The sequence below is a fragment of the Anolis sagrei genome, chromosome 11 (assembly GCF_037176765.1).
Source record: "Anolis sagrei isolate rAnoSag1 chromosome 11, rAnoSag1.mat, whole genome shotgun sequence".
Taxonomy (NCBI): Eukaryota; Metazoa; Chordata; class Lepidosauria; order Squamata; family Dactyloidae; genus Anolis; species Anolis sagrei.
The window spans coordinates 15152501-15177626 of record NC_090031.1 but is presented as its reverse complement, the minus strand read 5'-3'; the positions used below and the strand labels follow the sequence as shown (position 1 = coordinate 15177626).

The 25126-nt window shown below is 44.1% G+C and overlaps 1 protein-coding gene across 1 annotated transcript in view; it reads left to right on the top strand.

Moving 5' to 3' along the window:
• Window positions 1-25126, top strand: part of MAMDC4 (MAM domain containing 4) — a 32432-nt gene that overhangs the window by 6006 nt on the left and 1300 nt on the right. The window contains exons 6-27 of the mRNA XM_067471903.1: window positions 1153-1287; window positions 1402-1545; window positions 3075-3175; window positions 4066-4224; window positions 6031-6121; window positions 7830-7982; window positions 9433-9522; window positions 9657-9785; window positions 10553-10683; window positions 10833-10953; window positions 12706-12822; window positions 13028-13162; window positions 15076-15209; window positions 16673-16883; window positions 16976-17113; window positions 17433-17557; window positions 18531-18624; window positions 20004-20141; window positions 20235-20363; window positions 21884-22011; window positions 22155-22269; window positions 24078-24253. Coding sequence (XP_067328004.1) covers window positions 1153-1287; window positions 1402-1545; window positions 3075-3175; window positions 4066-4224; window positions 6031-6121; window positions 7830-7982; window positions 9433-9522; window positions 9657-9785; window positions 10553-10683; window positions 10833-10953; window positions 12706-12822; window positions 13028-13162; window positions 15076-15209; window positions 16673-16883; window positions 16976-17113; window positions 17433-17557; window positions 18531-18624; window positions 20004-20141; window positions 20235-20363; window positions 21884-22011; window positions 22155-22269; window positions 24078-24253 — 2894 coding nt within the window. The remainder of the gene's footprint in view (window positions 1-1152; window positions 1288-1401; window positions 1546-3074; window positions 3176-4065; window positions 4225-6030; window positions 6122-7829; window positions 7983-9432; window positions 9523-9656; window positions 9786-10552; window positions 10684-10832; window positions 10954-12705; window positions 12823-13027; window positions 13163-15075; window positions 15210-16672; window positions 16884-16975; window positions 17114-17432; window positions 17558-18530; window positions 18625-20003; window positions 20142-20234; window positions 20364-21883; window positions 22012-22154; window positions 22270-24077; window positions 24254-25126) is intronic.

The window sequence follows — 25126 nt, the reverse complement described above, 5'->3', positions numbered from 1 at the left end:
AGGAGTTAAATAGATGCAATGACTCAGAAAAATATTAATCTGTATAAATAAAAATGCAATGTTTGTTTGTGGGATTAACATAACTCAAAAACCACTGGATGATTTGACACCAAACTTGGACACAAGACACCTATCAGGCCAATGAATGACCATCACTCATAAAAACCCTGAAAAACACAGCAGAAGATACTTAAAAAGCCAAAAAACAAAAAATACATTACAATGCATGCACAGAATCACATATATACACAAACACACAAATATAGACACACACATATACAGATATATATGTATATACACATACACAAAACATATACACAGACTGGGCCACAGCAACGCGTGGCAGAGATGGCTAGTTACTCATAAAAACATTGAAAAACACAGAAGATGCTTTAAAATTACATTACAACGCATTTTACATAAAGCCACATATATATATATATATATATATATATATATATATGTGTGTGTGTGTGTGTGTGTGTGTGTGTGTGTGTGTGTGTGTGTATATACACATACACGCAAAGGCACACATACACACATATACATACACACATATACATTCACAAAACACATATACACAGATTGGGCCACAGCTACGTGTGGCAGGGGACGGCTAGTTTCTATATAAGCAGGTGTGTCTGTAGCTTAGTAGCCATCAGTCTGAGGTAAACCTCAGTGGGAGAAATGTCTCAGTCTGTGAGAAGGCCTCACCGTGTGAGGTAGGCCTCAGTCAGTGAGAGAATGCTTCACAGTGTGCAGTAGGCCTTAGTCTATAAGAAGACAGAATGTGAGAATGTGAGAAGGCCTGGTGTGAGAAGCTTCGGTTAAAGAATCCCCAGGTTAAAGGCCTTGTGTGTGAAGGTGGCTGTATGTAAAAAGCATACAGTATGTTTGTTGTGAGAGGAGTCTCTGTGAGAGTGAAGCTGTTTATCTGCATGAGGAAGAACCCCAGAATCCCAGGGGCAGATTCTCTCACTTTCTGTTGTTTCAGCCCTGTTCTTAACTATGTTTGTAAGTTGGATGTTTGTACCTCAGGGAGGGCCTGTATTCCATCCACCCGTCTCAGGGAGAAGGGCGGCATGTCAATCAAGAAAGGGGTGGCTGCTGTGTCTCGAATGTTCCCTTTGGGATCCCTTCTTTATCCCCTAGAGCTCGGGTCACACCCTCCCAGCTGTGGTCCAGATGAGCTTCTGTGTGGCAACAGCACCTGTCTTGCTGCGGATCGCTTTTGTGATGGGACGGAGGACTGCCTCGAGGGTGACGATGAAGACCCCGCGGTTTGTGGTGAGCATCTGTGCGCACTTTCCTCTTGGCGGAAGGACCTCTCGGGGGATGTAGCCTTGCCTGGCCCAGAAATGCGGACTCTCCTTGCTTCACGGCTCCTTTCCCTTTGTGCAGCTTCCTTCAGCATCTGCCGCTTCGAAGAGGACTGGGGTCATTGGAGCACAGAGCTGGACCAAGGCTTTTCGTGGACGAGGAACAGCAGTCTCCATGTTACCTCCACGTCTCCTTTGCGGGATCACAGCACCAATAGCCCGGAAGGTGACTTTGGGTCAATGGGGGCAGGATAGAATACCTTTTTGGGGGGAAGGGGTCTCCTTTCCCTTGGAAAGTCGGTCAAAACAAACAGGTCTAGTCCCAACATGCTGATTCCAGACCATGCCTTTTCAGACCAGGAGTGGAGAAGGGAGGCACACTATTTAGTTTTGAATGTTTACCTGGTGAGATAACTGGCTGAGAGCTGAGTCTTGTGTCTTTACCTGGCTCCACGGTGAGGCCACTGTGAGATATTTACTAAATATATCATCAAATCATAGAGTTGGAAGAGACTACACGGGCCATCTAGTCCAACCCCCTGCCATATGTATATGTTGAGGGCTGCAGCATCAGGATTTCATGCATATGGTAAAGGATTTCCCTGACATTATGTCTAATCAAGTCCAACTCTTGGGGTTGGTGCTCATCTCCGTTTCTAAGCTGAAGAGCCGGCATTGTCCATAGACACCTCCTAGGTCATGTGGCTAGCATAACTGAATGGAGTGCTGTTCCCTTCCCACTGAAGCGGTACCTATTGATCTACTCATATTTGCATGTTTTCGAACTGTTCGTTTTGCAGAAGCTAGGTCTAACACCGGGAGCTCATCCTGCTCTTTGGAATCAAACCGCTGACCTTTCGGTCAACAAGTTCAGCGGCTCAGTGGTTTCTGTGCCACCAGGGGGCTAATTGAAAGATGCCATTAAAGATGCCCAGTAATATCAGTACCAACAAGAAAGCTATATCAGGTGCACTTGTGATTCTGAGATGCACCCCATTTTTAGAGGTGTTCAACTAAAGTAAAGATCCATCTTAGAATTAAAGAAATACGAAGGTTGAATGAAAAGTAATGCCTCCACCTTCGTAACTCCTCAACAGATGGCAATACTGGTATGCAGCAGGTACTGGCTTGTTCAGTAGACTCTCATCTACAATTCCATTTTGGCAGGAAGCCTTAGCGTTGAACGGTTGTGTTGTTAAAGTGCGAAGTATGGAACCCTGCACAGACAGTCGGTCAATGCGACTTAAGCAACGTGCAATCATTGAATTCTTGACAGCAGAAGGTGTCACTTCAACCTCTTTAAACCTACTCACCCAACGACGCACAGTACTTACATCAACACAATCACCATAAACAGCTTGCATTTTCTGATGAATCTCCTTTGGGGTGACACCTGCTGTCAAGAATTCAATGACTGCACGTTGCTTAAGTCGCACTTTAACAACACAACTGTTCAATGCTAAGGCTTCCTGCCAAAATGGAACTGTAGAGTCTACTGAACAAGCCAGTACCTGCCGCATACCAGGATGCCATCTGTTGAGGAGTTATGAAGGTGGAGGCATTACTTTTCATTCAACCCTCATACGATATCCCCCTCTCAATCATATCTATCATATCTCTGTCTTTGATCTATGGCTGGATAGCCATCTTGGATGGCTTCCTTCCTGGCAGAGGAAGGTTGGACTGGATGGCCTTTGGGGTCCCTTCCAACTCCACAATTCCCTCCTACTCACTTTCCTATTTGATCCCTTCCAGGGTATTTTGTCTACATCGATCATGGGGACCTAGGCCAAAAGCAGAGGAGTGCCTGGTTGCTCAGCCCAACTCTGGCCATGTCGGAGACAGAGCCCTGCTATGTGAGTGATAGCACTTCGGTCTTAGAAAAGGAGGGTCTGGTGGGCCTCGCAAGAAGGTCAATGCACCCCTCAGACTATCCTTGCCCCTCCCTATAGAAATATATTGTTATAGCAGAGTGCTTTGTGTGAGCTTATGGGAGGAAACAGGAGAGGAAAGACATAAGAGGATGTTAGTGTTGCTCTTTGTATCTCTGTTAGTGTTGCTCTTTGTATCTCTGTTAGTGTTGCTCTTTGTAACTCAGTATAAAAGCACAGATAGGCAAAAGACTTTGGTAGAAGAGCCCTTGATGCCAGCTCTCATGTCATTGTATAAGAGAGAGAGGCCTCTTGATGCTTCCTTTGCAAACAAAGGGGTTATAAAATATTAAATCCAGAAAAGAAGTGACTGGCATGAATGACTTTTCAATAACTTTGAAGCATAGATTCTTTTTATTGCCATTTCCAGTGTGAGAGAGTACAAACACGAGGCTTGTGTTGACTTCTTTCTTAACATAAGGAATGTTGTAAACATTTCTGTTATCACTGTCCCAGTTCTTATCAGAGTTTGCTTTTCAGTTTTTATTAGCAACTTTTCATTACAGTCCAGCAAGCAGGTAGTTAGTCATTGCAGGCCTTAATATTATACTGGTGTCTCCAAAATTATTAACTCCACTCATACAACTTCCACTCTTCCATTCATTCCCACACATCATATTAAATTCACATTTCTCAAATTTGCACATTAAATTTTTGTGACATGACCTCAGGACACCTTGAGTCCCGTAGATCTGGGAAGCAGAGGTGAAAAGAAGATGGAAGCATGGCGTCTGGGATCCCCTCCATCTCTCTAAATACAAGTCCAGATACTCCTCCTCCTCTTGAGCATCTCCTTTGATCCTTCCTCCTTCCAGCTGGTGCTCTACCTCTATCTTCACGGCTCTGGCACCAACAGTCTTAATGTCTATTACCGGACGGAGAAGAAGATGGAGCTCGTCCAGAGCCGCACTGGGGATCTGGGTGACTTCTGGTTCCGGGAGAAAGTGGCCTTCAATGTGGAAGAGAAGTTCCAGGTGAGGAAGGAAATGGGGGGGGGGGCTCCCAGGGTCTAAGGGAGACTGGGCTGAAGAGGGGAAAAGAAGGGGCAGAGGCTTTGGGGGGCGCTCTTGGGCAAGACAAGATGGCCGACACCATCCTCTCAAACAGGCGGATCATACCCCATGGGCCTTTGGACTATGTAGGTGTACTACAAAGCTTCCCCAAACTTTGCCAGTATTTTGAGATGGTTCAGATTTGTTCTTGGTGGGATTTGCAGTGCTCTCTGGATGCAGGAGCAATCTTGGAAAACACATACAAACACAGATACTTTTATATATTAATTTTGATTTATATAAATGTGTTAGATAAATTTATGTTAGATAACATATAATAATATATAATATAGGTAAAGGTAAAGGTTTTCCCCTGACATTAAGTTCAGTTGTGTCCAACTCTGGGTGTTGGTGCTCATTTCCATTTCTAAGCAAAAGAGCTGGCATTGTCCGTAGACACCTCCAAGATCATGTGGCCGGCATGACATGGAGTGCCCTTACCTTCCCGCTGGAGCGGTACCTATTAATCTACTCACATTTGCATGTTTTCAAACTGCTAGGTTGGCAGAAGCTGGGGCTGACAGCAGAAGCTCCCCCCGCTCCCCGGATTCAAACCTGCGACCTTTCGGTCAACAAGCTCAGCCGCTCAGTGGTTTAACTCACTGATTCATATAATTAATATATAATATAGAAATGGAAGAGATACATATAGATATAGAAGGATGGATAGATAAATACAATCCTAGTGTTGAAAGAGACTGAAGACCACAAGGGCCATCCAGCCCAATCCCTCAAGTGACTACATCTATCATGGGTTGCTGTGAGTTTTCTATGCTGTCTGGCTATGTTCCAGAAGTATTCTCTCCTGACACTTCGCCCACATTTATGGCAGGCATCCTCAGAGGTTGAGCTCTGTTGGAAATTAGGAAAGTGGAGTTTATATATCTGTGGAATGTCCAGGGTGGGATAAAGAACTCTTGTCTGCTTGAGGCCAGTGTGAATGTTGTAACTGGCCACCTTGATTAGCATTGTGTAGCCTTGCAGCTTCAAAGCCTGGCTGCTCTCTGCCTGGGGGAATCCTTTTTTAGGAGGTGTTAGCTGGTCCTGATTGATTCTTGTCTGGAATTCCCCCACTTTTTTAAGCATTCCTCTTTATTTACTGTCCTGATTTTAGAGTTTTTTAAAAAAACTGGTAGCCAGAGATAAAAAAAAACTCACCTGTATCAATGTCAATTCTCAAATTGGAGAGACCCAAGTGGTGCAGGGAATCTCTCAGTTCTTGTGGGTTTTTTCGGGCTATATGGCCATGTTCTAGAGACATTTCTCCTGACGTTTTGCCTGCATCTATGGCAAGCATCCTCAGAGGTAGAGGATGCTTGCCATAGATGCAGGCGAAACGTCAGGAGAAATGTCTCTAGAACATGGCCATATAGCCCGAAAAAACCCACAAGAACTGAGTGATTCCCGCCATGAAAGCCTTCGACGGTGCAGGGAATTTCAGGGGAAGAATTATTGTGTCGTACCTTAACTCTCTTCCTTTGCTAGATGAAGATTGTCAGGGTTGTTGTTTGGGGTTGTTTGGGGTTTTTTTGTTTGGGGTTTGGGGTTTTTTTGGGGTGTTGTTTGGGGTTTTTTGGGGTGTTGTTTGGGGTTTTTTTTGCTTAAATGGGAGGTTGTTTAAATGGGAGGTTGTTCATTAAAGTGGGTCATGTTTGAAACCAAAGGTGCATTTTAGGTAATACATTCATTTGGACTGCTGAGACTCTAGGGTTCCTTTTCCTTATCCAGATTGTCATTGAAGGAGCCCTTGGGATAGGGGACAAGGGGAGTATCGCTTTGGATGACCTCATCCTGTCTCCTGGTTGCCTGGAGCAAAACAGTGAGTTGTTGTTGTTGTTATTATTATTACTATTATTACTATTATTATTAGAAAGAGAGGAGGCCTGAGGGGAAGCCTCAGGAGCCCTGCTACTTCATCTCCGGGGTTAGTCTGAAGTTTAAAGGAACAGCAATATCTTGGAAAGCACCTTTAAAGTTCAGACCTGGGGAGACCTACAAATTCCCCAGCATGCATAACTTAAGAATATAGGAATTATTATTATTATTATTATTATTATTATTATTATTATTATTATGTATTTCACAGATATATAAACCCCACTGCCTCATTTCCAACAGACCTCACAACCTCTGAGAATGCCTGCCATAGATGCAGGTGAAATGTCAGGAGAAAATGCTACTAGAATGTGAGCATAGAGCCCAGCAACCCAATAATAATAATGATACTCAAAGAGTCAAGTGGGCCCTCTCCTAAGTTATTTATTTGTTAATGCTTATTTGTTTTGCTCTTTGTGGGAGCATAATATTGTCCTCTGTTTGGTATCCCTGATGCCTGTTGCTCTGAGGGTACTATTGTGTGTGTGTGTGCTTTTTTTGTTATGGCCTTGGGCTTGTGCAATAATCATAATACATTTTTGTTACCTGTCTCTCCTGATGGCATGAAGTGGGGTACAAGGTCAAAATACTGTATATACTCGAGTATAAGCCTAGTTTTTCAGCCCCTTTTTTAGGCTGAAAAAGCTTCCCTTGGCTTATACTCGAGTCAAGGTTATTTATTATTTTACTCTGTTAATAGTATTATTTTTATTTCATGTATTATTTTACTCTCTTTATTATTATTACATTTACAGTATTTTACCCTATTATTATTATTATTATTACTACTACATTTATTATTTTACACTATTTATGATTATTATTACATTTATTACTTTACTTTATTATTATTGCATTTATTATTCTACTCTATTATTACTGTTATTGCATTTCCATTATTTTACTTTATTATTATTATTATTATTATTATTATTATTATATTTATTATTTTACTCTCTTTATTATTGTTGGAAGGATATGTAAGTACATTACATAGATATGTAATGATTTAATCAGAGTTGGGCAGTCTTATCTCAAATTACAGTTTTATGTAAATATTAAAAAAACATTTCACCTCCTTTTGCCTAAATTAATGTAATTTTATTGGTATCTATTTTTATTTTGAATTTTACCAGTAGCTGCTGCATTTCCCACCCTCAGCTTATACTTGAGTCAATATGTTTTTTGTGGTAAAATTAGGTGCCTCGGCTTATACTCGAGTATATACGGTACATCAGTGTTGATGCATGCAATAAAATCCATAGATCAGAACATATTATTATAAAAACATTCACCAAAACACAGATTATAACGATCAACAACAACGCTTCTATTTATTACCTGCCTCTCCTTCAGCTCGAGGTGGAGTCCAACATGGTTAAACAATGAGATAAAACACAATGTATCACAAGATACACACAGGTAAAACGCAGGTTAAAATTCACAGGGTTTTCGTGTTAAAGCAAGTATGGGCAAACTTGGGCTCTCCAGGTATTTTGGACTTCAACTCCCACAATTCCTAACCACCTAATGGGGAATGAACCAATTGTCCCTATGCAATAGTGACCCGCACACATTGGCTGACCCTTTTGAACTCAGAGAATCAGGTTCCTGTTTGCTTCCTGTGCCGCCATCTTTCTCTTCCCTTCCAGGCAACCTTTCCACTCCCTTTGAGCCGGAGCCTCCTGCTTCCTTCTGTGCCCAGGACCAGTTTGCCTGCTGGGATAACAAGGGGTGCATTGGCGTGGAACTGGTCTGTGACTTTAAGGCTGACTGCCAGGATGGCTCTGATGAACAGGAGTGCGGTGAGTGGGGCTGGGGAGTCAGAGAGATACCCTTTTTCTTCCCGCTTGGCTTATGGTTCACTTTGTTTAGGGCAGGGGTCCTCAAACCCTTTTTTTGATAGTTACAAGTTTGGTAGATGCAGAGAATGCTGTGGCTGTAGCATATCTTAATTTCAGTAAGGCCTTCGACAAAGCCTCCCATGACCTTGCAAGCAAACTAGTCAAATGTGGGCTAGGTAATGCTACTGTTAGGTGGATCTGTAATTGTTAGGCAACTGAACCCAAAGGGTGCTCATCAATGGTTCCTTTTCATCCTGGAAAGGAGTGACTAGCGGAGTGCCATAAAGAGGCTTCGGTCCTGGGCTCAGTATTGTTCAATATCTTTATTAATGACTTGGATGAAGGTTTCGAGGCCGTGCTTATCAAGTTTGCAGATGGGACCAAATTAGGAGGGGGAGCTAATACCTCAGAGGACAGGATCAGGATGCAAAAGAACCTTAACAGATTGGAGAGATGATTGGCCAAAACTAACAAAAGGACAAATGTGAGATACAGTACTTAGGCAGAAAAAAATGAAATGCAAAGATACAGAACGGGTGACGCCTGGCTGGACAACAGCCCATGCGAAAAAAGATCTTGGAGTCTTCATGGACAAGAAAGAACATAAGCCAACAGTGTGATGCAGCAGCTAGAAAAGCCAATGGGATTTTGGGCTGCATCCAAAGGAGTGTAGTGTCTAGATCAAGCAAGGACAAACTTTGGCATTCCAGGTGTTTTGAACAGCTCTCTCTCACAGTTAGGAAGTTCTTCCTAAATGTTCAGGTGGAATCTCCTTTCTTTCCTGTAGTTTGAAGCTATTGTTCCATTGCGGCCTAGTCTGCAGGTCAACAGAAAACAAGCTTGCTCCCTCCATGGCCCTCACCAGCCTAGAAAACGCACAACCCACTGATAAGGACTTCTTCGCTAATTTATTATTATTATTATTATTATTATTATTATTATTATTATTATTATTATTCATCGTGATCGTCAACACTCTCATGAGAAGCTCTATGTTAACAAAACTGCTATGTTAACAAACTCCTATCTAACTGCTCATTAGTCTGTCCATCTGGACTTTCATTTTCATCCTCTGAGCTGAGATTGGTTCCTGTCCTTGCTTCCCGAGCAAACTGCCTTTCAGGAATGCGGCCTTCAGACACAGACCGCTCCTTTTCAGGACTTAAAATGTCTTTCTGGCTCCTCTGCTGACTTGCAGACCCAGGATCCTCAGTGTCATCAGAATGACTTGCAGGCCTAGAATCTCCAGAGAGATCAGGTGTAGGCACAATCAAAGGCTGAATTACAACAAATGGCCTTGAAGGGTAAAGGGTCCTGTTTTGGGGACCCCTGGTTTAGGGTCTCCCTTTGGACACACGGCGTTTTACAAAAGGAGCCTGGGGATCAGCTTCCTCTCTCCTTCTCTCTGCAGGGGCCAGATCTTTGAACGAGGGCAGCGGTGGCTGGAGGGATCTCAGTGTGGGACGGCTGCAGTGGATGCTCCAAAACATCAGCAGTCAAGGCAAGGCCCAGGTCAAAGGGGATGGTTCAGGAAGTGTGTGGAGGGGACTTGGAGGGTCCCAGGAAATGGAGGGGGAAGCAAGGCAGCAGGAAGGCCCCGCAGGGTTGCAGGAAGTGATCCCTCTCCCTCTGCAGGCCGCGTCCTGGCCCTCTCTTCTGAAGGTCCAGGGCAGATGCTGTCCATGGCAAGAGCGGCCACTCCGACCCTGGGCCCCTCCGGTTTGGCCTGCACCCTGCAGCTGGACTACACCACTGGACATCGAGGTACTGCCTCTGCGGCTGCTCCGTCTAACTCCCCTCCTGAGCTGGACATCAAATGTTTCCACTTGGAAGCAGTTGGCCAATCCAGTCTCTGAACCATTTGGGTGATGTTTCGTGTAGGGGGTGGGGGAATATAGTTTTGGCTGTTTGAATTCATATAATGACGTCTTCTGGAACATTGTCATAACATTATGTCCATGTTATTACTTATTTATGTTTGAATTTTGTGTGTGTGTGTATATATGGTAAAGGTATTACCCTGACTTAAGTCCAGTTGTGGGGGTTGGTGCTCATCTCCATTTCTAAACTGACGAGCCGGCATTGTCCATAGACACCTCCAAGGTCATGTGGCCATCATGACTGCATGGAGCGCCCTTACCTATTGATCTACGCAAATTTGCATGTTTTCGAATTGCTAGGTTGGCAGAAGCTGGGGCTGACAGCAGAAGCTCACCCCGCTCCCCAGATTCAAACCTGCGACCTTTCGGTTAATATGTTTAGCAGCTCAGTGGTTTAACCCATTGCGCCACAAGGGGCTCCATATGTGTGTGTGTGTGTGTGTGTGTGTGATTTTATCGTTCAATATGTCCACCATCATGCATTGTAATGCACGTATTCGATGCATCACTCTAACGCTTCTCTTAACTGGGCCTTATTCTTGGCATGAGGTTTATATTACCAACATCATGCTAGATCTTAATTACCTGTTAGGTCTTACTTTTGGGGAAATAGGGTTGAAGGTGCTTTCAAGTGTGTCCCTCTTGGCCCAGGGCTCCTGGCGCTCGCCGTTGTGGATGAGGCTTTGAGGAGCAGCCGCTGGGTTTGGTCCGCTTTGGGCAATGGGACGTCCGTTTGGGACGAGGCCCGGGTTCCCCTCGGGGCCAGAAGCCGGCCCTTCCAGGTAGGCCCCCATGCTATTCGAGGCCATTGGGATGCTACTCTCTGGAAGAGCTTGCAAGAGGCAGGCAGTTCTCCGACATCCATAGATCTGGGAGTTCTGGGCTACTGCAAAGGGGTGGCCCAGAATCCCCTCTTCCTTCCCCCCTCCAGCTTGAGCTCCTGGCCTCAGAGGACCACCACGGGAATGACGCAGAGGGTCCGACAGTTGCTGTGGGCAACGTGGCTTTCCTGGACTGTAACCCTGCGGCTTCCCCACTGACCAACTCCTCAGGTTAGAAACAACAACAATAGCAATATGCCTTCAAAGCATTATCAATCTATATAAAATAGAGATTATATAAAATATAATAAATCTATATTCTTTTTGTATTTTAATATATTTGCTAGCATATGTAAGTGGTTCTGAGTCCCCTTTGGGGCGAGAAGAGCAGGGTAGAAGTATAGTAAAGAAATAATAAACAGTTGGGACTGTGGCCCATCTCTGTCTTCTCTCTTTCGTCCCTTCTTTCACCCCATCCTCTCTCTTCCCTTCTTTCTCTATTCCTTTCCCCCAGATCATTCCCCTTTTTCTTTTTTTCCTTTTCCTTTTCTTTCTTTTCCTTCCCTCCTTTTTCTTTCTCTTTTCCTTCTCACTTTCTTTCTTCCCTTCTTTCTTCTTTCCCTTTTTCTTCCTCTTTCCCCTACCTTCTTCTTTCCTTCTCCCATATCCTCTTCCCTTTCCTTTCCCTTTCTTCCTTTCTCTTTCCTTCCCTCCCTCATACCTTTCCCCCTTTCCTTTCTTTCTTTCCTTCCTTCTTTTTCCTCTCTTCCCCCACTTCATTCTTTCCTTCCCTCATATCCTCTTCCCTTTCCTTTCCCTTTCTTTCTTCTTATAATTTTATATTGTTTGTATTCACATGTTTTATGTAATTATGATGTTGTTTATTGTTCGTGTTTTCGGTTCGCATTTTTGGTTTTTCTTTATTGTAATTGTAAATGTAAGCCGCTCCAAGTCCCCATCGGGGAGATGGTGGCGGGGTATAAATAAAGTTTATTTATTATTATTATTATTATTAAATAAATAAAATTATATTATTATTATTATTATTATTATTATTATTATTATTATTATTATATTCTTTCCTTCCTTCCCTCATACCTTTTTCCCTTTCCTTTCTTCCTTCCCATCCCTTCTTTTTCCTCTCTTCCCCCACTTCCTTCTTTTCTTCCCCCATATAATCTCCCATTTCTTTTCCTTTCCCTTTCTTTCTCTTTCCTTCTTTCCCTCATACCTTTTTCCCTTTCCTTTCTTCCTTCCCGTCACTTCTTTTTCCTCTCTTCCCCCACTTCCTTCTTTTCTTCCCCCATATAATCTCCCATTTCTTTTCCTTTCCCTTTCTTTCTCTTTCCTTCCTTCCCTCATACCTTCCCCTTTTCCATTCTTTCTTCCCATCACTTCTTTTTCCTCTCTTTCCCCACTTCCTCCTTTCCTTCCCATATCCCCTCCCATTTCCTTACCTTTCCCCCTTTCCTTTCTTCATTCCCTTCTTTTTCCTTTCTTCCCCATCTCCTTCTTTTCTTCCTCCCATATCATCTCCCATTTCTTTTCCTTTCTTTTTCCTTCCTTCCCTCATACCTTTCACCCTTTCCTTTCTTCCTTTCCTTCTTTTTCCTCTCTTCCCCCACTTTCCTTTCTTTCCCCCTATATCTTTTACCCTTTCCTTTCCCTTCTTTCTCTTTCTCCCCTTCACCCCACATCTTTTCTCCTATCCTTTCCCTCCCATCTGTCCTTCCTTTTTCTTCCTCCCTTCTCCCTCTTCCTCTTTTCCTTTCAGTAGGGAAAGTGGAGTCAATCTGCATGAATTCTGTAGTGCAGCCTGACTTAACCCCATTGCTATTCACCATCCGGATTCTGGGATGCGTCTTTCTCCTCTTTGGGGTGTAATGGTTTGACAAAGCATCCCAATGCATCTCCTTGACCTCACACTTCTCCTCCTTCTTGTCCTCCTTTTCCCCTTCCCTTGCTTCTTTCTCTCCGGAGCAGGGATCTCTTGCAACTTTGAGGCTGGAGGCTGCGACTGGTTCCCGGATCGGAGCTATGGCTTTGAATGGGAGCTGAGCACCGGCCAGGAACGGGGCCCGGACCACACCACCGGATCAGGTAGCCCATAATGGCGGATAAAGTGGTGCCGAACTGCATTAATGCTACAGTACAGATGCAGCCCCTTTGTGTGAGTCCTCAACCCCTCCCTCTGCCTTTCTAATTCTCACTTTCGCATCTTCCCAGGCAGAAAGTGGAGGGGTTTGTGAAGATTTGGAACCAGGATCCAGACAAAAATGCTATGTTTTCCCCCCTTAAAACCCAGGCTCCTTCATGTCTGCGGACCCTTCTTCCCCCGGAGCCCAAGGCCTCAGCGCTCGCCTGGTTTCTTCCCCACAGAAGCCTCTGTCCAACTCGACTTGCTTTTCCTTCTGGTACCGAATGGAGGGGCCCCAGATTGGTAAGATGGTGATAACAACACTATGTAACACAGCTTTTGTTCCTGGGCTATAAATGTAAAAAAAAAAATCCTCGATAATATAATAATAACCATGTGACTGTAGAATTGGTGAGAAGCAACTGGAAAGGCATAAGATCAAACTGCAAAGACTCTGGCACAAGCCAGTCAAGGGGGTCCCAGTGGTGGTGGGCACACCGGGTGCAGTGCCTAAAGACCTTGGCCTGCACTCAAAAACAATTGGTGCTGACAAAATTACCATCTGTCAGCGGCAAAAGGACACCCTACTGCAGTGGTTCTCAACCTGGGTCCCCAGATGTTTTTGGCCTACAACTCCCAGAAATCCCAGCCAGTTTACCAGCTGTTAGGATTTCTGGGAACTGAAGGCCAAAAACATCTGGGGACCCAGATTAAGAACCACTACCCTACTGGGATCTGCACGCATTATTCACCGATACATCACACAGTCCTAGACACTTGAGAAGTGTCCAACGTGTGATCAAATGCAAAAGCCAGCATTGTGACCTTGTTTGCTGTGTACTCATCTTGTGTATCAAATAATAATAATATATATCTCAATCATAATAATATAAGTCCTAAACACTTGGGAAATGTTCGACTTGTGATTTTGTGATACGAAATCCAACATGTGTATTTTGTTTGCTGTGTCATAATGTGTTTTTGTGTCAGTGAAGAATAATAATAATAATAATAATAATAATATTAAAAAACGTTATTTATACCCCACCATCATCTCCCATAGGGAGTTGGGGCAGCTTACAAAATAACACACAGTGGTGCCATGCAACACATAAAATGAAATACATCAACATATAAAATTAATAATATATTTACATAAGACCAGGGATATATAATTAACAAAAGCAATCTCTGTTAAATAAAATGAGTAAAATTTAAAGGATCCATCCATACAATCAATTTAGTGTCCCAGCTGTATAATAATAATATAATATAAGATAAGATAAGATAATATATATGCTCTGTGCATAATGAGTACCTTAAAAACAAAAGAACCAATGAATGAAATCACACCAAATTGGCAACAAAACGTCTCACACAGGGAGTGACCATCACTCAAAAAATTATGATTTTGTCATTTGGGAGTTGTAGTTGCTGGGATTTATGGTTCACCTACAATCAAAGAGCATTCTGAACTCCATCAACAATGGAATTGAACCAAACTTAGATAGATAGATAGATAGATAGATAGATAGATAGATAGATAGAGATAGATATGATTCACACACACAGAAATATAGTATCATAGATTTGAAAGGGACCCCTAAAGAAGGACAATTATATGTTCCATGTTCCAGAGTAGGCAAACCAGACACTCTCCACATTAACACTGACATAGAAACAACAAGGAATACTGTTTACCCACAAGCATTAAGACATTACATATATTAGAAACCATTACTTTATTTTCCAGATCACCAGACTGGGCCACAGCAACACGTGGCAGGGGATGGTTAGTAGTAGTAGTAGTAGTAGTAGTAATAATAATAATAATAATAATAATAGGAAGAGATTGTTATTCCAGGTGGGGCCTGGCTAAAACAGAAGAGAGAGTGGGACTAGGACTTCTCTTGATCTCAGCACTCTCTTGATGCAGCCTAGAGTTGTGCCTCTTTGCAAATTATGGGATTTGCAGTCATTAGAAAATCACATTTTAAAACAACATCCTTCTCAGAATCACATTCATCTTTTTTGCTGCTGCATCACACTCCTGGCTATCTTATATATTCGTTTACAACCCTGTTTGCGCTATGTAATAATAATAATAATAATAATAATAATAATAATAATAATAATATGCTCAGTTTATGCCCAGTTGCAGACTGAGGACAGCTTTCAATTGGAAGCCCGCGTTCTGTCCTGTCTCCTTTTTGCAGGGACCCTCAACCTCTTCTTGAAATATGCCAGAGAACCAGAGCAAGCCATTTGGAGCCAGACAGGGAGCCAGGGGTCAGTGTGGCACCGGGCTTCGGTTACTGTCCCCCACCCTACACTCAGCCAGAGCTTCCAGGTCCGCCCTTCTGTCTCTGGTCCATCTCTTGGGATCTGGGTGGCCTTTGAGCCGTGGGTCGTCTGTGGCCTGCATTGCAAGGCTGGCCCTGCTTTTGATTTCTCTTGTTTCTGGGGAAAAGAGGGCCCTAAGAAGGCATTATAACACCATCCTCAAAACATCAGCATCCTCAACATCACCCAGTAACCAAGAGGGTCCCACCTTCTGAGGGTCATTTTGGTCAGTTCAGGCCTTTAGGGGGAATGCCTTTAATGTCATGGATAGGGCCTAGCAACCAAGACCGTCACAAGGGCGAGTTTAGCTAAGTTTTTAAGGTCATTGAGGTCAGTTTTTGGACCATTTAGGTCTTTGGGGAAAGTACCATTAGCATCAGCAATAGGATCCAGCCGCCAGAGCCACCTTTTGAGAGCAATTTGGGTCAGTTCAGCTGTAGGAAAAGCCTTGGGGGAACTCCATTAGTGTCAAAGGTGAGGCCCAACCCTCAGCCCACCTTTTGCGGGGCCATTTGAGTCAATTTAGGCCTTTGCGGGGAAATCATTTAATGTCAGAGGTGAGGCCTGACTGCTAAGATGGCCACAAGGGATAGTTTATGCACATTTTGAAAGTCATGTTGGTCAATTTAAGCCTGGGAGAAGCCATTAAGGGAAGGCCATTAGTATCCGAAACGAAGCCCAACCCCCCAGGCCACCTTTTGGGGGCCATTTGGGTCAGTTCAGGCCTTTGGGGGGAAGCCGTCAAGATCAGAGATGGGGCCTAAGCACCATGACGTTCACACGGATCATTGCTGCACCCTTTGAGGGGCCTTTGGGGGCAGTTTCAGGTCTTTAGGGAGATGCCATTGACCTCATAGATGGGGCCTAGGCACCATGAAGGTCACACGGGATCGTTGCTACACCTTTTGGGGGGACTTTGGGTCAGTTCGGGTCTTTGGGTGGACGCCATTGATTTCAGAGATGGGGCCTAGGCACCATGAAGGTCACACGGGATCGTTGCTGCATCTTTTGGGGGCTTTTGGGGCCAGTTCAGGTCTTTGGGGGGATGCCATTGACCTCAGAGATGGGGCCTAGGCACCAAGAGGGTCACAAGGGGCATTGCTGCACCTTTTGGGGGCTTTTGGGGCCAGTTCAGGTCTTTGGGGGGATGCCATTGACCTCAGAGATGGGGCCTAGGCACCAAGAGGGTCACAAGGGGCATTGCTGCACCTTTTGGGGGCTTTTGGGGCCAGTTCAGGTCTTTGGGGGGATGCCATTGACCTCAGAGATGGGGCCTAGGCACCAAGAGGGTCACAAGGGGCATTGCTGCACCTTTTGGGGGCTTTTGGGGACAGTTCAGGTCTTTGGGGGGATGCCATTGACCTCAGAGATGGGGCCAAGGCACCAAGAGGGTCACAAGGGGTCATCACTGCACTTTTTAGGGGGGCTTTGGGGCCAGAAACACAGTTGCCCGTTGTCTTCCTCCCGTAGTTGTCCTTCGAGGCCCTCCGGAATGGCTTCCTGGGCTCCATGGCGCTGGACGACTTCTCCGCCATCCCCGGGACCTGCGGGGCCCCCACCCGCTGCTCATTTGAGGTGGACGACTGCAGCCTCTTTTCCGGAGAGCGGCCATCTTGGGTGCGGCAGAGTGGGGACCAGGGGTCGGGGCCCCCCAGGGATCACACATTGGGGTCGCCCCAAGGTCAGTGCCTCCCCTTTCCTCCTCTTCCTCCTCCTCCACGTTCGGAGCTTCATCAAAGAGAGTGACTTTGGAGTACATTTGGCTCTTTCCAGGGCATTATCTGCTCCTCAACACCAGCCAGAGCGCCCTGCAGCCCGGTCAGACGGCCATCTTGCGCTCCCTGGCCTTCCCGCCGGGCCGCCGTCTCCATTGCGTCACCTTTTGGTACCACCTGAGAAGCAGCCGTGCAGGTAAGCCCCCGTTGGGCCCCATTCTGTTTTGTTCTGTTGGACTATTGTGTGTGTTTTAAACATTGCCCTAAGCCCAAGTTTCTAGTCTATAAAAGGGCAATGTGACTTTTCAGTACACTCCTGGAGCTTTTGGTTACTTTTAAAACTGGTCCTTGAAAATATAATAATAATAATAATAATAATAATAATAATAATAATAATACAGTATAAGAAGAATAAACTATAATAACATATTAAATATTAAATAATATATAATATGATATAAGAAAAATTAAATAGCAATAGTAATCATAATATGAGATAATAAGCCTTTTTCTAGGGTCTTTGAGAGTCACCATCAAAGAGGGAATCAAACAGAAGGAGGAGGCACTGGACGTGAGCCTGGTTCCAGGGGAGGCCTGGCAATATGTCCGCCTTAACATCTCTGTTGAAGATGATTGGCAGGTGAGCAGGACCTCCATTGTTGCAGGACTTCTAGCTTTAAAAAGAGACGCTCTTGGGTTAAATGTGTGTTTAAATATGTGTTTAATAATGGCTGGTCCTGACTACTCTGCACATGCTCAGAAGCGCTCTGCTTCCAGACAGAACAATGGTGGCGAACACTCTTCCTTCCCTTCTGTCTTCCCTCCCTTCCTTCTGTCTTTATTTTCCCCCCTCTCTTTCTTTCTTTCTTTCTTGCTTTCTTGCTTTCTTGCTTTCTTGCTTTCTTGCTTTCTTGCTTTCTTTCTTTTTCTTTCTTGTTTCCCTTCCTTTTTCCTCCCCTCCGTTTTCTCCTTCCTTCCTTCCTTCCTTCCTTCCTTCCTTCCTTCCCTACCATCTTTCTATTTCAGTCCTTCCTCCTTTTCTTCCTCCTTCCTTTCTTCCTTTCTCTTTCATTTCCTTTTCCTTCCTTCCTTACCATCTTCCTCTTTTGGTCCTTTCTTCCTTTTCTTCTCCTTCCTTCCTCCTTCCCTCATTCTTTCCTTCCTTCTCTCCCTCTTCTCTTCCTTGTTTCCCCTCCTCCCTTCCTCTCCTGCTTTCTCTTCACTTCCTTTCTTCCCTTTTCCCTTTCTTCCATCCCTTCTTTCCTTCTGTTGTTTCTTCTTCCCCCTTTTTCCTTCTGCTTTTCCTTTCCCTCCCCTCCTCCTTCTTTCCCTCTCTTTCTTCATCTATCACTCCTTCTTCCCTCCCTCCCTTTTGTCCTTTCTTCCTTCTCATTTTCCCCCTTTGCTTCCTTCCTTCCATCCTTCCTTCCCTACCATCTTCCTCTTTCACTCCACTCTTTCCCTTACATTTCCTTTTTCCTTCCTCCTTTTCTCTCTCTTCTGGTCAAATAACCAGCACCCAAAGACCTCATTCAGACCCTCCATTTGGGGTGACCCCAGCCTTATTGTTATTGTTGTTATTATTGTGATGCCTTGGTGTCTCCTTTGGGCAGGTGGCCTTTGCAGTGGAAGGGGCTGCTGAGGGACCCTCCTCCTTCCTGGCTTTGGATGACCTCCTTGTGACGGAGGGAGGCTGCCTTGGGGCTGGTGAGAGAGGCCATATTGTCCCTGAATCATGGCATCTATCTATCTATCTATCTATCTATCTATCTATCTATCTTTTTTTTTTTAATAATCTTTATTGAGCTTTTGGTTATACATGATTCAAACGATAGAAAAGTGGGGAAAGTGGTGCAGGATAGAGGAAGAACGTGTGATGTAGGGGGAGAAAGAAAAAAAAAGGGGGGAAGGGGGGGAGGGCTGGGTTGGGTAACGTAGCGGGGTTGGAAAAGGGGGGGGGGGGTTGGCGGTGACTTCCCGCCAGTCTTCCGGAATCTTCCTTTGCGATTATATTCTACTTTCTTCTTCTTGTCAGCTCCGACTTCTATATTTTACCTTGTTCACAAGCTAGACAGATCTATGTGGAGCGGAAAGCCTTCAGTTTTAATAAAGTCTATGAAACCTGTCCAGATTGTGTCTTTGTACTTTCCTTTAAGTCTCTGTGAGAGGTTATCCATTTGTATGATATCCAGTACTTTTATAGTCCATTCTTCCAGGGTTGGAATCTCTTTTCGTTTCCATACCTTGGCGAGAAGCATTTTTGCCGCCGTACTGAGGAGGAAGCTCATCTTTTCTTGATTCTTGTCTAATTTTATATTTGTGATGCCTAATAAATATGTTTCTGGTGTTAGAGGAAATTTGATTTTCATAATTTTTTGGGTTGCTTTATGTATCTCCTTCCAATATTTTTTAACTAGTTTACAGGACCACCACTGGTGGAAGAAAGTTCCCTTTTCTCTCCCACATTTCCAACACATGCTTGACCCATTTTTATTGAATTTTGCTATTTTTACGGGGGTGAAGTACCATCGAAAGAACATTTTATACCAGTTTTCGCGTAGATCACTGGCCTCTGTATATTTTAATTTGGTCATCCAAATTTCTTCCCATTGTTTTATTAAAACATTATGTCCTAAATCTTTTGCCCATTTCACCTGGCACTCTTTTATTTGTTCTTCCTCCGTACTCCACGAAAGTGATCGGCGTGGTCTATCTATCTATCTATCTATCTATCTATCTATCTATCTATCATCCTCCCAATCATATTTATGGTTGGCTGGCCATCTGCCAGGAGGGATTGGATGGTGCCTTTCTCTATGGCAGAAGGGGTTTAGAATGCATGACCCTTGAGGTCTCTTACAATAGGAGCCTCTGATACGCCTATCATTTCTCTCTCTCTCTCTCTCTCTCTCTCTCTCTCTCAATCATATATGTGTATCTCTCTCAGTTCTATCCATCCTTTCTATGGCTTGATGATCCTCTGTTGGAGGGGTCAGATGGTGCCTTCCTTCCTGGCAGAAGGGGGTTGGGCTGGAGGGCCATCTTTGGGGGTCCCTTCCCACTCTCTCCCTGTCCCCTTGCTGCAGGGTCGTGTGACTTTGAGCGGGGTCCCTGTGGCTGGAGCAAGCCCCCCGGAGCCTGGTCTAGCTGGGGTTGGAAGGCCGGGGACACTCCCTCCCAGTTGCTTTCCTCAAAGACCAACCGCACTTTTGGCACCAAGGAAGGTAAGGCCAAAAGAGAGGCAGCCTTCCCCCTGGGGCCCCAAAGGCCTAGATGGGTGGCCCTCGACGTCCCTTCATTGGCCTTTCTGCTTCCAGGCCACTATGCCTTCGTGGACCTGGCTCTTCTGGGGCAGAGCGTGGCCCGACTGGCTAGCGAGCCCCTCCCTCCGGCCACCAATGCCTCCCTCCGCTTCCATTACTACATGGACTTCCTTGGCCAGAATTGTAAGTCGGGGTGGGGGGCAAGGAGGGTCGGGGTCGTGTCTCTGTGCTGCATTTCATTGCCCTCAATGGAGATCTCTTGGTTGTAATACCCAGGAAGCCAAAGGAATGCAACACATCCTTCAGTCATACCCTGATCAGTTTTCATTTTCCTCATTGAGCACAACACCAATAAAATCAAGAAATACCACACACACACACACACAAGCTGTCCCCTGCCATGTGTTACTGTGGCCCAGTCTGTGTATATGTGTTTTGTGTGTGTATATGTTTGTGTATATATGTATATATGTGTATTTGCATATATATGTGTGGTTTTGCGCTTACGTTGCAATGTAATTTTTTGGGCTTTTTAAGTCTCTTCTGCAGTGTTTTTCAGTGTTTTTTGAGTGATGGTCACTTGTTGGCCTGACAGGTATATTGTGTCCAAATTTGGTGTCAATTTGTCCAGTGGTTTTTGAATTATGTTAATCCCATAAATGAAGATTACATTTTTAGATAGATATATATATTTCTACAGTTGGAGGAGACCCCAAAGACCACCCAGTTCAACCCCTGTCCTCTTATTGTTAATAATAATAATAATAATAATAATAATAATAATAATAACAACAACAACAACAACAACAACAACAACAACAACAACACCATCATCTAGCACAAGGCAGTCAAGGCAGTCCCAGTGGTGATGGGCACACTGGGTGCAGTGCCTAAAGACTTTGGCCTGCACTTAAACACAATCAGCACTGACAGAATTACTATCTGCCTGCTGCAGAAGGCCACCTTACTGGGATCTGCATGCATTATTCGCCGATGCATCACACAGACCAAGACACTTGTGAAGGGTCCGACGTATGATCCAATATAACAGCCAGCAGAGTGATCTTGTCTGCTGGGGACTCATCTTGTTGTGTTTCAAATAATAATAATAATCATCATCATCCTCCAAATGCTGGATGATGATGGTGATGAGAGATCTTGTTTGCTGTGGACTCATCTTGTTGTATACCTAATTATCTATATAAATAAAAAGATGTTAGTTTGTGGGATTAACATAACTCAAAAAACCACTGGATGAATCGACACCAAATTTGGACACAAGACACCTATCAGGCCAACGAGTGACCCTCACTCATAAAAACACCAGACAACACAACACAAACCCACATATGTACCCATATACACAAATATATACACACACATATACACATATATACACAGACTGGGCCACAGCAACATGTGGCAGGGGACAGCTAGTGTATGTGAATGACATTTATTGTTATTTTTAGTGTTCCATTTTCCCTATAAAAATATTGAATATACGACGAATTTTATTTTATTTTTTAAAGAAGGGAACTTTTGGTGAGTTGCCATAAGCCATAAAATATATATTCTACCAATGTTGTTCAGTCAAAGCACTTCCTTGGAAACCCTCTCATCATGGAACTGTGTGCTCACAAACTCTTCTCCAACCCAGTTGCATCTCCCCTTTGCCTGTTACTTCTTGTTGTCGCCTTGTCCAGCTCAAGCTGAACTCCGGGTGAAAGTGTCCAACTTGGATGGGGAGCGGACGCTCTGGGCAGCCAAAGGGCACCAGGGCCACTCCTGGCTGCAGCAAACCCTCCTGGTGTCCAGCCTCACGGAGTTCCAGGTACCCGATACAAAGAGGATTTTAACGTGGGAATCCATGACAAAAATCCCAGCGAATGCTGGACAACTCAGTGGTGGTGTGCCTGGGCCTTTCCCAAGTCCTGGGTCTATTAATCCCACTCTGTCCTCCTAACCTTGCCTTAGATCCTGCTTGAAGCCACCAGTGGAGCGTGGCCCAATTCGGAGACCATTGCTGTGGATGACGTCTCCTACATCGCTGGGCCTGATTCTGGCGACATCGAAGTGAGCCAAGAGACAGGTAAAGGCTCAGAGATGCATAAGGTCCTGGAGCCGGAAGGGGCACCCGCGGGTCATCTAGTCCAACCCCTGTCTGTCACCAAGGAAGATTATTTATTTATTTATTTGCGGCATTTATATGCCGCCCTTCTCATCCCGAAGGGGACTCAGATCGGCTTTCAAATGATATATTTTCATACAATATATTATATTATTAGCATAGTACAATATCAGTATTATATATTACTGTATTGCACTATACCATTATATTGTACTATTATTAGTAATATTACATGTAATGTAAATACATAATTATGATATTGTATTATTATTACTAGTATTATATTGTATTACATTATAATATTATAAATATTATATGTATATACAATATACTATATTATTAGTAAAGAAAAGATGGAACTGTCTTCTGATGCAATCAGAGCCCTCCTGACAGAAGGCCACTGGCCATCCAGGCATAGATATGATAAACACACAGATTATTGAGATATAGGTATTGAATCCTAGAGTTGGAAGAGACCCTAAGGGCCAACTCAATTTGGCAATGCAGGAAGGCACAATCTCATCCCTCCAAAAAGATGCTCATCTAGCCATAAATATGATACGGTGTGTGTGTGTGTGTGAGAGAGAGAGATGACAGACATAGATATAGAATCCTAGAGTTGGGAGGGGCCCCAAAGGCCAACTCCATTCTGCAATACAGGAAGGCACAATCCAATCCCTCCTGATAGATGGCTAGACAAGCATAAATAGATATAGATATGAGAGACATCAATTAGATACAGATGTGTAATCCTAGAGTTGGAAGGGCCCTTTGGTCCAACTCCATTTAGCCATAAAGTGTTGGGTGAGTGGGCTTATTAACAAAAGACCTTCCCCATGAATGTATAACAGAGTAACTTATTAGCAGCAGCGTGACCCAGCACCAGTAGCCCAAAGTGATAAAAATAATAAAAACACACAGACCAATGTTATTTCTTCCATAATAAAATAATATAGTTGTACTATTTACAAGAACAATGCTTCCATAACACAAATAAAGTTCTTTATACTTCCTTCTTTGTTTCCACACTCTGCTTCTTTCTCATGCAGACAAACAGCATTGCTCTCACAGAGCCTCCTCTCACAGTGAGCTTCACACAGTAGCTTTTTACACACAGCAGCCTTCACACTGGAGCTTTCTTGCTGAAGCTTCTCACACTAAGGCATTCTCATATTGAAGCCTACTAACACTGAGGCCTACCTCACACTGAGGCCTCTCTGGCTGACACCTTTCTCACACTGAGGCCTACTAACACACTGAGGCCCTTCTCCCTCAGAGACCTCTCTCAGACTGAGGGCTACTAAGCTACAGGCACACCTGCTTTTAGACAACTGCGGCTTTTGCTGAGTCATTGCATCCATTTAACCCTTTCAGTGCTTGACACACATTTTTGAAATTAAAAATACCTAGTTAATTTTTAATATTTCTGACATTAAGATAAAATCAAATCCCTCCCAACAGATGGCCAGCCAGCCATAGCTATTATAGATGAAAGACGATTGAGATCGAGGAGTTGGAGGGACCCCAAGGGCCCTCCAGTGGAACCCCATTCAGCCATAATGTTCTTCGCAATGGGACATCCTTTCAGAGATGGAAACATGACTCTCTTCCAGGGCTTTGATTGATTGGCCCTCCCTTCCCTCTTGACCACCTCCTCCTTAGACTCAGGGCCATTTGAGGTGAAGTCTGGCCAAAGCAGACTGGAAGGAGGCTATTCTCAATCGGAAACCTCTCGATTCTTTCTTGACCATCATTTCCCCCCCTTTCAGGAGGCAGCAGGGGTCCGGACGCAGGGCTGGTGGCCGGCATTATCTGCTCCGTCCTGCTGGTTCTCCTTGCAGCCGCAATGGCAGTCCGTTACCTGAAGAAGTGGAGGGTACCGGAGGAGAGGAGGCCCATCGAACGCAGCAGCGTCCAGGGGTTTGACAACGTCGCCTTTCAAAACGTAAGCCACTTCTCTCTCAGGATGTTTCATCCTTCTGTTTTAGTAGTTGCATGGTGTTGATTTTAAATTTTATTATTTTTTTGCCATATAAACAATTCCTAGAGTTGGAAGGGACCCCAAGGAGCCATCCAGTCCAACCCCCTTCTGCCAGAAAGACACAAACAAAATAATCCTGACAGATGACCATCCAGCCATAGATATGATCGAGATATTATATGTGTGTGTATATATACATGTGTGTGTATGTATGTATTATTGAAATACAAGTATTGAATCCTAGAGTTGGATGACTCCCTAATGTGATCCCCACACATACAAAAAAATGAATGAGAGGGAAGATTAGAATTGGAAGAGACTCAGCCCAATCTCATGTTGCGTGGCAGGAAGGCACCATCCAATCTCTCCCAACAGATGGCCATTCAACCATAGATATGGTAGATAGAAAGGTATGATAGATCTATCATAGAATCAGCCATAAAGACACAAACAAAACCCTCTTGATGGTTAGCCACCCAGTCCCTGTAAAATGCAATTTGTTTCATAAAGATCAAGTAGACAGAACATATTGTAGAGAATTAAAACAACTTAGTTTCCAGTTATTTTAATTATTATTAAATAATTATTAATATTAATTATTTAATAATTAAAACAACTGGAAAAGGTGACATGATATGAGGATTTAAAGATTGAACTGTAAAGACTCTGGCACAAGCCAGTCAAGGTGGTCCCAGTGGTGATCGGCACAGTGCCTAAAGAGCTTGGCCTGCACATACACACAATCAGTGCTGACAAATTTACTATCTGCCATCTGCAAAAGGCCACCCTATTTGGATCTGCACGCATTATTCACTGATACATCACACAGTCCTAGAC